At 35.9% G+C, this 13459-nt stretch overlaps 1 protein-coding gene across 1 annotated transcript in view; it reads right to left on the minus strand.

Moving 5' to 3' along the window:
• Nucleotides 1–5924: 5924 nt before the first annotated feature.
• The window catches only part of LOC142856693 (putative ATP-dependent RNA helicase DDX60), a 61909-nt gene continuing 54374 nt past the window's right edge, over nucleotides 5925–13459 (minus strand). The window contains exons 25-29 of the mRNA XM_075984364.1: nucleotides 13224–13371; nucleotides 11885–12037; nucleotides 9696–9800; nucleotides 7940–8140; nucleotides 5925–6044 (exon numbers count right to left, since the gene is read on the minus strand). Of these exons, the coding sequence (XP_075840479.1) occupies nucleotides 5925–6044; nucleotides 7940–8140; nucleotides 9696–9800; nucleotides 11885–12037; nucleotides 13224–13371 (727 nt within the window). The remainder of the gene's footprint in view (nucleotides 6045–7939; nucleotides 8141–9695; nucleotides 9801–11884; nucleotides 12038–13223; nucleotides 13372–13459) is intronic.

A 13459-nucleotide genomic window follows, 5' to 3' on the forward strand; every position in this document is an offset into this window, starting at 1 on the left:
GACAATTAAACCAAGCTGAAAAGAGATGTCATTGAACCTATCAGGGACCACATAAAAGTCTTAGTACATGCCAATGCTGGGACTTCCCTTCAAACCCCTGTGTTGCCTGGAGGCTGGCCTCCTAGGCGGAAATATCTTACCTTTAGAAACTTTCTCCCACAGAATCAGACTTGGCCTTAGAATCTTTCCAGATGGTATTCTCTCCAGGTACTAATCATGCCCAACTTGCTTAGCTTTCCAGGTCCAACAAGATTGGGCATGTTCAGAGTGCTGTGGTAATAGACTAAATATGGAATTCTAATGTCCACTATCAGTAAGCTTGGAAATGATTATGGGAGTATGTATACTATGCATTTCTGTTCTTAGAAAATTCCAAGTCATATCATCAAGTAGGCTCTAGTGTGTCACTGAGGCAGAATGTCTGCCGGCTCCTATCTTATCTGCCCAGAGAAGTATGTGCCTGCCATTACTATCTGCTCTTGTTCATGTTGTCCTGCAGTTACAGAGTCTAAGAAGATACACACTCCTCTTCCTTGAATTTTCCCAACTGAAGATGGTATAGTACAGTGAGCCACAGCATTTCTCCCCAAAGAAAGTTATATCTGCCATCCTTTTCTGTTTATGATTTCTATTTATTGGTTATAAATAAGAACAACAAAAATCAAACTATTTCCCCATATATTTATAAAGCTCAAGATATTTGCATTCACTAATCATTTTAAACCAATCATTTGAAGCTCAATAATACTAAAAATATTATTCTCTATTTCAAGTGTCCATGGATAAAGCAAGGACATGACTGGGGCATCACTTTCCCAAATTTCAAAGATAAGAATTAGCAGAGTCAGGAAATCTGCCCACAGTCTACGATATTCAACATTAAGCCTCTCCTGAAAAGTGGTCATAAGAATTGACTGACCCAAAGTCAGCTCTCAATCAAAACAGTTTATAAATGATTTAATTGGTTTAGTCTCATTCTCCACTGCCCTTTAGTCAATCACAAACTTCCTTTTTGTTTCATTTTTTTGTAAAAGAACCCAATTATTATAAGGCAAGCTGACTTTTTTGAAGTGCTAGCCTTCTGAGACAAAAATGGTAAGAGTTGGAGCCCTACCACTGACCTGCATCCCTAACGTCCATATTACATGTCCTTGGGCAAGACTATTACTAAATTGCTCCACAGGGAACTGAACACACACTTACCAATTTTTGACAAGGGGAGTTGATATTCCTGTTTCATATCAGCCAATTGGGACACAATTCGCAGAAAAGCAGCAAAGTCCTCTGTCACTTGTGTGTTGTACTCAAGCAGGGCCTCACTGAAGTCCTCAGGGAGGTCATCAAGGAACACCTAAATGCCAAAGGTTTTTCAGAGAGCAGAGAACACCTTCCTTAAAAACTGAGAAGTTATAACAATGTAAGATCACATAACTCTATTATTTTCAATAAAACATATTTCCTACCTTTCTTGATTGAAGTAAGACTAAAATGTTTTTGTTCTTATTTGCACTTGTAAAAAACAAATGCTCTACCCATAAAATTTGCTCTGATGCTCCCTAATGAAAACAGCTCTTGTAAGAGCAGAAGCACATCCTCCACTGCCAACGGACTCATGAGCAATCTCAAAGGATCTAGGGACACGTATGTAGATCAAAGAAGATAGAGCATATTTTCAGGTTTGGAGTCAACTTCACCTGGTTGAGAGGTTTTGAAACCCTCACTGTATTTATTGTGCTAACACGGGTTATTTTTTCAACCTGTACACATGAAAGTGCTGTATCTCTGATTTTCTTTTCTTTATTTTTAAGTTTTGTGATGGTAAACTACAACCTAGAAAGCATTTTCCCCAAAACCATCTTCATTTAACACTTCTGAACTTGAAAAACTGTGAAGAAAAGATTTCTGCTATTGTCATCCATGCTATCAGAGCTACATCAGAAACTTATATGGATATTCCTGAGAGAGTCAACTCAAGGCAGCAAGGAAACCAGAAAGACAGCTATGAAAGATATCACAGAAATATATATGACTGTTTTGATTAAATAGACAAATGCACTTTTTCAAAAATGACCAAGAAAAATAGTACCATTAAAATTTGAAAGCTGTTTGTAATATTTAGACTCTGGAAGTCAAGGGACAGTTTCCCAGACAACTTTGTAACGCTTTTTCATAGATGACACTGTGACATACAGTCATATCTCAGGACACACATTCAACAATGAGGGTGGCTTTGGGGATTAAATGTATAATTACCTACATTGTGTGTGAGTGTGTATATGAACATGAATATGTGTGTGGGTGCTCTCTACCTTACATTTTGAAACATAGTCTCTAACCATACCTAAAGCTCTCCAATTAAACTAGTCTGGACCAGCCAGCTCCAGGGATCATTTCACTGCCCTTTCAGCTCTGTGATTACAAGATATGTCATCATTTATAGCTTTTCACGTAGGTACTGGGAATCCACACTCAGATCCTCATGCTTGCATGGCAAGCATTGTATCAAGTCCTCTTCTCAGGCCTTTTATACATTTTCATTAATGCTGCATTTGGATGCAATCAATTAAAATCACGAATATACCTTCATCCTATTAACATATGTATGTATGTATTTATGTAACCTTTGAACAGATCCACAGATGGACTTTTGAATTACAGATAAATATCATACTATTTCCCAAACTAACAAATTGTATATAAAATGCATTTATTATCACATATTCATAAAATCCTATTGCTGCAGAATAATTTCTGGCATAATCTCTGTACCATGTTAAAAATTTTATTAGAAGATTTTACCTTTGATTGATAATCTTTGATGTCAGCATTTTGGAACTTGGCTGGAATATATCTTCTTCCAAAAAGATTTGCCAATACTAAGACCAGCTTTTCCATTACATCTTCAGAAAAATGTTTTGAGCCTGTACAAAACAAAAGTTCCATGATATATTTGTGAAAAATGCTCACATCAATGTTTTTCATGTTTAAAATGATTATTATGTTCATTTCGTAGCAGCTATAGAATAACTTTAGCTGCACCTGAGCCTTTTTTCTTCCTCCTTCTACCTTCCTACTATAAATTACTTATATTCGGATCTAGACTTTGCTTACTTAGATCTATCTCCCAGTGGATGACCAAATTTATGATGACATCCCTGGCTTTGTCAGTGTTCTATAACTGTAAAGAGACACAAGGTCCACGGCAACTCTTATGAAAGAGAGCACATAATTGGGGCTCGCTTACAGATTCAGAGATTTTGTTCATTATTATCATGGCAGAGGGCTTGGTGGCACGCAGGCAGACATGGTGCTGGAGAAGCAGGTGAGAGTTCTACATCTGCATCATGAGGCAGCAAGAAGAGAGGGAGAGCTACTGGGCCTCCCTTGAGTTTTCAAAAACCCGAAAGCCCACCCCTAGTGACACACTTCCTCCAATAGGGCCACATCTACACCAGCAAGGCCATATCTCCTAATCCCTTTAAATTGTTCCATTCCAAAATGATCATGCATTTCACCAGCAAGGCCATATCTCCTAATCCCTTTCAAATAGTTCCATTCCAAAATGACCATGCATTTCACCAGCAAGGCCATATCTCCTAATCCCTTTCAAATAGTTCCATTCCAAAATGACCATGCATTTCACCAGCAAGGCCATATCTCCTAATCCCTTTCAAATAGTTCCATTCCAAAATGACCATGCATTTCACCAGCAAGGCCATATCTCCTAATCCCTTTCAGATAGTTCCATTCCAAAATGACCATGCATTCAAACATATGAGCCTATGAGGACCGTTCCTGCTACTGTATGTGCCAGTTGCCAAATTAGTGAGGAGCTACATCAGATCCATTTGCAGCATCACTACCTGCTCATCACTGGAATGTCTTTTCCCATACATTTACGGATATAGGTGAGTGAAATTTCTGTAGTTCTGAGGAAAACAAAACTTTCTGAGTAGCCACAAAATGATACATTTTTAGTGCATAAAGACTACAGGTGTTGTGCAAAGCAAAACATTTCCATCAACTGGTGACAGAAGAGAAAGGAGAAGGCATTGAAGCCACCATGCACCAGAAAATATCATCACATTAAGCACAAATATTATGAGAAGGCAATATTTACTTCAGAGACACTGTGTACATAATTTATTTTGAAATGTAAAACCCAAAAGTTTTTCCATAAAAGCTGTGTGGGATTTATTATGATGACATTGCCTAATATGGGCAAAATTTAATATGTATAATTGACCTCAAACACATAATTAATGTAATATCATTTATTGATGTATACTGTGCAATTATATGCAAAGAAAATTATGTTGCAGACAATGTTAACAGATAATGTTGGTTACTGTCTGTGGATAGAATTTGGGGTTTTGTATTTTAACAATGTTTTCCTCTGTTGTTCTTCAAAATTGATCCATATTATCTTTAATTACTAGAAAATGTTTTATAAATATTATTTATTACTTAGTATTTTAAGAATCCTAGTGGCAACATACTTTTCAAATTACAACTTCAGTACTGAATATTTTAAAAACATCATAAAATAGAACCTCTATTCATACTTATTCAACTTTATCTTATTTATAAACTTAGAATTTGCCTATATAATTATAATTCTCATTTTATTATTAAACTTTTAGTTAAAATGAACAATAGTAAGATTTTCATGCAGACATTATTATGTTTAGCTGATACTCTCTCAAGTGATTCCTGAGAGACTAATACTGAATGTATTCCTGAAGATCTAGCTTTCTAAAACTCTACCAGGTACTTTTCCCCATAATTGTAATATTTTACATGCACACACACACAATTTTACATGTATATAACATATATCACATTATCTCATATATTGATATATACCCATATACTAATAATGATACATTATTTATATATTGTATGATTTGATAATATTGTTTTGATGATATACATACACACACAAACAAACTTACCTTCATGAGTTGGCTTACAAAGATTATGGAAAAGACCTCTTACAAGAAAATTGACAAAAACAAAATTAGATGGTTCATGGTCATATAAAAGTGATACAAGGCCGGCAAACCCTGTAGGGTTACCTTCTTGATCTATATATCCCTAAAGAACAGAAATACTTTGTTAGTTTGACTCAACACACAGACTTAGTAACAAGTAGGTTATTCATTATCAGTTTAAAATAATACATGCCAATAAGGCTGTAACCACCATCTAGCCCAACGTTAATAATTACATGAATTACAAGTAGCAGTAGTCATTGGGTATTGTCTTCTAAGGTTTACAATAATGAATGTAGTTAGAACAAAAATCAAGGGCTGGAGAGATGACTCAGCAGTCAGCAGCACTTGCTGCTCTTCCAGACAACCTGAGCTCAGTTTTCCATAATCCACACTGGGTGCCTCATAGTCAGCTACAACTCCAGTTTCAGGCACCCTCATGCCCTCTTCTTGTCTCCACGGGCACCTACACACACATGACATCTGCTCACACATCACAAGATGTAGATAAAAAATTTAAAAATTAAAAAATAATAAAGTCTGGTGCTTTAAAAAAATCTAGATAGTAGTCAATCTATTACATACACATACATACACAATCATAAAGAGAGGAAGATAACAGAGAGAGAGGAGTTGACTCCTACCTCTTTCACCAGGAACTGCAAAGAATATAAGAAATAATGCTTTAACATGTTTGTGACTCGGCGATGTTTAAAGGATATTAATGAGTGCCTCAGCACTGAAAGTGCCTACAAAGAAAAACATTTCCCTTTAGTAACATTAAGTGAAAATCTTTGAAAAAGATAACACAGGATAAATTAATAGAGCACAAACATACATACATAATATGTCACATATCCTATGTGACATGTATATCACATATATATCATGTCTTATGCATATATAATGTCAATTACAAGATCTATACCTCTAAAGCACAGTGAAAAATTGTGGGTTCCCCTTTACTGCTTTATTCTTTTCCAAATACTGTCTCTTCAAGGAAAAAGGGACGCTCTTAAAAAGTTCCCTTTTGGTGCTCTTGGTCACCCACTGTATAGGATATGAAAAGTATTATAAAACACAGCAACAATATACAAACTGTAATTAGATTTCATACAACAAAATTTTCTTCATCATATACCTTTAACCTACAATGTGCATATGTCCTTTAGCACACTAAAAAGCACTGTGATGGTTTGAATGACAATGGTCTCGTAGGCTAATGTGTTTGGATGCTTGCCCACTGATTTATGGAACTGTTTGGGAAGAATTGTCAAATGTAGACTTTGAGGCTTCAAAAGCCCATGCCATTCCCAGTTAGCTCTCTGTCCCTACATTGTGGTACTGTCTCAAGATGTGAAGCCTCAGTCTTTACTCCAGTGCCATGCCTCCCTTTCTGCTGCCCTGCTCCTCTCATGATGGTCATAGACCACTCCCTCTATAAGTTCCCTTGGTGATAATCTTATCACATTAATAGAAAAGTGAATAAGGTAAGCACAGAAAACCAAATCGAATGAAACAAAATTTTCTCCAAACCGACTGAGCAGAAAAGACATTATCAGTTCCAGAGCTTGCAGCAAATAAGTTGTTTTGGAGGGAGTCTAGATATACTATTCTGTATCTTTGATATCAGTCCAAAAAGATTAGAAGGAGGTTGACTGGAAACAAAGGAGTCAAGATCAAACAAAAATAAAACAATTTATTTTGGGCACATGATTTTAAAAGTAGCTTCAATCCATACCGTGCCTGGCTCCACTGTACTGAAGCTCACCTCACAGCAAGTCTGCACAAACAGACTTCCACTCTCCTTCTATTAAAGACCTCAGCATGAACAAGGCCACCTTCATTTGAGGACACTGTTGTCGTGCAGGCTAATTTTATCTAAAGAGGGCTCTACAGATGCTCCCAGAAATAAACTGTAATTATATTCTATCCTAGTAGAATAGGTCATGCTGTGGTCTGAATGTGGTCTCTAGATCATGCTGAAATCTAATCTCTGGGCTGGACATCTCATTGAGGGCTGGGACTTAGTGAAGTGATTAGAACCAGAGGAAGTCCTAAGGCTCCCATGTTGGACTCCTCATTGATTTTTCAAGAGGCTCGAACAGGAGAGGCCCAACAGGCTGGGACTTGTCCTGTTCACCACATGATGTCTTGTGATTGGGTCACTTCAGAGAAAGCCTTTCACTGGTTGCCACCCTGCAGCAGTGAACCTTCTGTATCATGAGACAAAACAAGCCTCTGTTCTTCATAACTCACTCCACCTGTGGCATTATGTAACAGCCAACCAAAATGAACACAAGTTCTTCTAACTGTGTGTTGTCACCAAAATACAAATTAAATCATCTAATTGTGAGTTTCAAATTCATGGTCTCAGACTCACTTTTATCTGACCCTAAAGCATCAAGACTATGCTCTGATTAGGATTTCATGTCCACTTGCTTACACCCTTATAAAGTGTGTAATCATACCTCAGAAAAAAAGTTTGAAAACAAAAACCAAAATAATAATGGGATCATTTTGGTAAAACTAGGTATGAGTCCTTTTTGTTTTAGTTTGAGTTCATTTGCTTGTTTCTTTTTCATCTTTCTACATTTTCTAAAAATTTTTAATGAACTTGGATTTTGTCTTATGAAAAATAAACTGCTACATTACAATTAAAAGACATTCTTCTTGTTCCCGAATGGTAGAAACATGATGGCTGGCATCTTGTACAAGACAATAGTGTATATCAAACTAGAAGACAGCAATCATGAGAATACCTTAGTGCCCACCCAGTCACAAATTATCCAATAATGGAAATAAACATAATTTATCATTCTTTTCCCCAGCATCCTCCACCTCTCTCTAGAGAACATGGAGAAGCATCCTAAGCCTGATAACAGCACAGTAGAGCACAGGCCAGCCAGACCATTGGTAGAGGCCCAAGCTGGGAGACACAGCACCTTTGCCTTGCCATCCTCTGGGTCATCTGCCTTGGAGGCCAGCAGCATGAGTCTCAGAATGAGAGAGATACTGAGAGGAAACTGGCCTCTCAGCTCAGGCACTTTGGATTTTATGAGTTTTTCTATCTTGGGCAGTGGAATATCAAAGAAGTAGACATCACCCAGCAGGTCTTGCCCTCGTCTTCCAGCCCGACCAGACATCTGGAAACAGAGCAGAATCATGCTGTGAGAACCATCTGAGTGTTTTTCCTAAAAAAATAAAAAAAGCTAAGCCTTTTACACTGCTTTTGAGCAAGGATGCTCTGCCTGAGGGTTAATTAAAATGAATAGCCTTCTATTTAAAATCTAAAAAAATCAATCATATCCTAAGAAGAGTTATTTGAAATAATATATCTGTCATTTACAAAATCATTAATCACACTAAGTATGTAATGTTGTATAGAACTATACCTATTTATAGTCATATATCTAATACTATGAATATATTTTGTGCTATATAATTGTCACTTTCTTGCAATTAATTACTTGATAAAATATTATTTCTATGATATATAATATTATATAATATATGATATAACATATAATAGTATATGATAACATATTATTAAAATTAATTATATATGCTTTATAAGATTTGAATGTTAGCAGATATAACTACATTTGACTTTGCCAGCAGAAATATTGATCAAACTCTTCTGAGAAAGTATACTCTATGAAGACAAACTCTGTTTTCTGTAGAACATAATAGAACAAGGAGGATCAAAATCAAGGAAAATGCTTTAATATAAAATGTCAAGATTTTGTGCCAAAAGATAAATGTGTTAGGAGCTGAGGAAACACTGGGTGAAATGAATGAAGTTCTGTAGGAATTTATATCATTAATATATAATGGATATGTGAAGAACCCAATGTCTCAGTCCCAAGGCCCCGTTATTCCCCCAAAGGGATTGAAAATCCTTCCTCTGGTCCATGTTTGGATGTTAATAGTGTGAACAGAAACTATCCACTGTAGTTTTCTCCTCACAGACATTTGCACCAAAAGATTTATTCCCTACGTATACTGCTCCTCAGATTAGCTAACCTACCTGCTAGTTCAACTGTATGCAATCACCTCACGTTTCTGTTCAACTGTGTATAATAAATACACCGAGCTTCCAAATGATATAGAGTTTTTAGATTCTCCACCAGAAATCCAAGTCTACCTGATCCCAGCTTTTCTGTATGACTGTGTATCTGTCCTTTTCTCACTACCTTGCTACCCCTGATAGGTTAGTCTCTGGAGCTTAGCAGAGCGTGGCAAGACTGCATGCACAGATTGTGGGAAAACAATCAACACCACAGGAGAGTAAAGAAGTTGGTTTGTAAACAGACTGTGTAGCATGAGCTAAAGAAAGTTTTAAAGAATACTCCAGAATGGAAACCGATGCTCATAATTGAGAAAAATAATATTTCCCAATAAACTTTAATGTGGATCCTTTTTTTGCAAATTGCTTTATTTAGCCTGAGTGCATGACATGGGGCAGCAATAGTCACACAGATCCTGCAGATAGGAGATGAGATTGGATGTCTTATCCAAGACCAGACACATGATTAGCAGTGGTCAAATAATCTCATAGACCTATGCTTACTCAATACCAGACAGACACAGTGATCTGCCATGAATTGGAACATGCTACTAAATTAATAGTTAAAGTAACATTTTATTATTATGTGATTATATAGTATTAATACATTAAGTTAAAGTATATGTTAATACCTGTCGGAAGTTTAAAGCATCCAGATAGACAGAGTTTTGAGCAAAAACCACGGATTTACACGGCATGTTGACTCCTAAAGAGAGTGTTTCACTAGCTGTCACCACCTAAAAGGAACAAAACGGTGATTCTACACACTGGCATTTTGGCATATTACAACTATTTCCAAGAAATTGGCAATATAAACACATACACACACTATATGTATATATATATACACACACACACACATATATATATACATACACATATATATATGTGTGTATGTATATATATCTTAATTGTGTGGTACAAATACCACAGAGGAACTTCAGGCCACATCTAAAATTATTATTATTTTCTGTCATCACCATCTACCTCTTGGTTCTTTCTATTATTTCCTCAATGTCCCTCAATATCACTGTGATTTTGTTTACCCTTGAAATACTCAAGTCTAGGCATCATTCATTGTTGCATCTCCAGAATCAAATAGCACATCTGGCATGAAATAAGTATTACAGTAAGCATCATAAGTAAAATACTAGGAGAGAAATTTCTCTGTGAGAGTGCAATAAATCTTTTATAAGCCTACTTCCTGGTAATTATTTGATCTACTAAAGTCATTGAAAAATGACATTAAAAAGTTAATTTTCTTTTTCTGTCTTGAATTTGCACGATCACTAATCAGAAACAAAAAATGTATTCACATAATTTAACTTCTCACTCATTTTTCCTGAGGTAGTTAGTATATGCTGACTTGTCCTGTCTTCTTATGGAATTAATTGCCTTTTTGTACACTGTGAAGATGTGTCTTTGCCAAGACACCATATGACTGGTTTAATAAAGATCTAGATGACCAATAGCAAGACAGGAAGAGGTTAGGTGGGACTTCTAGGGACAGAGAGGACTCTGGGAAAAAGAAAGGTGGAGTCACTAGGCAGACATGAAGAGAAATCTGGAGGTGCAAGATAGAACAGAGGTTAACACCATGTGGCAGAGTGTAGATTAACAAAAGTAGGATAATTTAAGTTATAAGAGCTAGTAGAAATAATCCTAAGCTATAGGCTAAGATTTCATAATTAATAATAAGTCTCCATGTCATCTTTTTCTCAGCTGTCAGCCTGAAGAAAAATCCATCTACGCTGTCTCTTTAAATTGATGGTTGTTTAATGCTCTGGTTTGTGATGATGCTTAAGTATGTGAAGTAATGTTTTCTATGTGTTTTGTAACTGACGCTTATGCCTCTGTCAGAATGCTATGTATTAAATTTTTTAATTCAAATCTCTTTAACAAGCACAAACATTGAGATAGAAAGAGCTTTACATCTAGAAAATGAACAGAACAAATATCTTCCTACAATGTATTCTCTGATGGAGCTATTACTATTACCCTAAGATCTGTTCTATATCAGTTAAGTTATTCATCATTTTATTAGTGACTAAGAAATTGCTGTCAGTTACTATTTTAGGCGCATCTCTTTCTCTTTTTTCTTTCTCTTCCTTCTATCTTCTGTTTCTTTTATCCCATGCCAAACAAAATTTAAAGTTAATATTTTTTTCAAAAGGGTCAATTTTTAAATATTTCTCAAGATTTAGATTTGCTTGGTAATGATCTGAGGGTCCTCTGTACACTTGTTTTGATTATTGCAATGAGCCTTCCTAGGATGTACTAAGAAAACAAAATAAGGATATGGCCTGAAAGTAATTTATGGCAATCTTCCTTTTGTCCCCCACCAGTGACAGGAGAAATGACATTCAGTACCAAGACATTCAGTACAAGCTCTGCTAAGATAAGCTGAAGCCCTGAGTAAGCAGAAATCCATGCTCTGTTTTTGGCCACCACATTAGAAAAAAAAAAAAAAAGTTTGCCCCAAACTCAAATATAAATGCCCTCCAAATCTTGGAGAGAATATTTGTAGCAAAACCATATCAACAAGCACTACATATGATAACAAGAAAATCAAGATATGGCACCAAGGTCAACATAGAAATGCTTTCTTTCCTTGTGTAAATGCATGGAGACAGTGACTCCAGGCAAAACTTGTTTCCCATATGCAAAGATGCCACCGGCAGTAAACAAAACAAAGTATACACCCCAAGAGGCTTAGCTACATGAGAAAAAAATGTAAAGCAGTGGCTACATTTCCTCCTTCCTTGAACGTTCTACTTCATCTATTTACATTTTCAAATTTTATAGTGAAAAATTGACCCACCCTAATGAATCCTTTCCTAAAGAGAATTTCCACTAACTGTTTTTCTTTGTTGGACATGAAACGGTGATGATAGCCAATACCCCTTCTTGCCAAAGCCTTCAGTGTGTTACCATTAATTTCATATTTCACTCGTTTAAACACCATCTGCAATGACTAAAAGAAACAAGAGATTTAGAGTATTACTTATTTAATTTTCAATCAATCAAAAATGTTTAAAGAAAATAATATTTATATTACATAATAATTATATATTTATATTGCAAAATAATTTGACCAAATGATGTCACTGTTTGGCCTTGCCTCTACACATCATCATCAACAACAACAAAAAAATGTTTTATAGGAACAACAGTCAACACAAGAAACGTCTTCTCAGTTCTTGGCAGTCTCACTTCAGTTCTGGGAGAGAAAACTGCCAGCATAGCAGACAGTCCCAAGGGAAATACAAGACTGTGATCTACTCCCACCCCCAAAAGATAAAGTGACTGTGAAATCTTTTGTAAGTTCTACCCAGAAAGTGAAAGTAAAGCAAATCTTTATACTGTAAGGTCAACAAATGCTTACTTCCCACTAGCATTGCCTCAAGAATATCCACAAAATAAAAAGGAAATCCGGTTGTATCCAGTGTTATAATACATAAAAAGATTAACACGTGGAGACAAGGGACAAGTGTAAGTCTCCAAAAGTTAATGGATAGTTCCTACCTATTTTTATTGTATAGCTATCTATAAAGCAGAATGCCAAGGATCAATTAAAACAATGATGTGCATACATGGTTATGAAAACTAGACAGATAATGAAGCTGACAAAAGAAGATTCATAACACAATGAAAACACACAAATGTGTGTGTGTGTGTGTGTGTGTGAAGACATTGCTTTTATTGAAACCGGTTGTATTGTTACGTATATTGTCTATAAATAGGAATATTTTGAAGAAAAAAGTTTAAAGATGATGGGCTAAATCAATATTAGATATCCCAATGACTCTTTGGTGAAATTTTTAGCTGTAATATAGAGAAATGCTGTCAGTATCTAAATATATTATTCTGCAGGGGTCCAAATTATAACTATAATATACAGAATTTTAAGGAATTCATAGTACAAAAACAGACACTTGGGTATTTTTTTTTCAGCAAGACAAAATTAGTCTACAAATTCTAAACCTATATTAAGCTGGGACTACAAGGTCCTTGTATGTTTTGTGCACCAAAAGTTCCTTTCTGCCACATCTCTACCACATAGAGACTTCCCTCATGGTAGCAATTGCCTCCAGTATGGCCAACTGCCTACATGGAAGAGGCCTACTTTCCAGGAGCACTGGTCCCTTCTGAGTGCTGACCTCATCATCTATTGCTTTCTGATCAGCATATGTGCAGTCCTGAGGAATCTCCAGATTCTTCTCCAGACGCTTCAGGAGATAATCGTGTTCAGCTTCCTGCATGATGCTTTGATCCAGTCTTCTGGAAGACTTTTCATTATTTTCATCTCTTTACAAGAATAAAATTTCAAGCAATCAGTATTTCCATCCATTCTCTACAGGAGAATATCTTAAGGTATGCTTATTAACCAGAACCA

Source organism: Microtus pennsylvanicus, chromosome 9 (genome assembly GCF_037038515.1).
Source record: "Microtus pennsylvanicus isolate mMicPen1 chromosome 9, mMicPen1.hap1, whole genome shotgun sequence".
NCBI lineage: Eukaryota > Metazoa > Chordata > Mammalia > Rodentia > Cricetidae > Microtus > Microtus pennsylvanicus.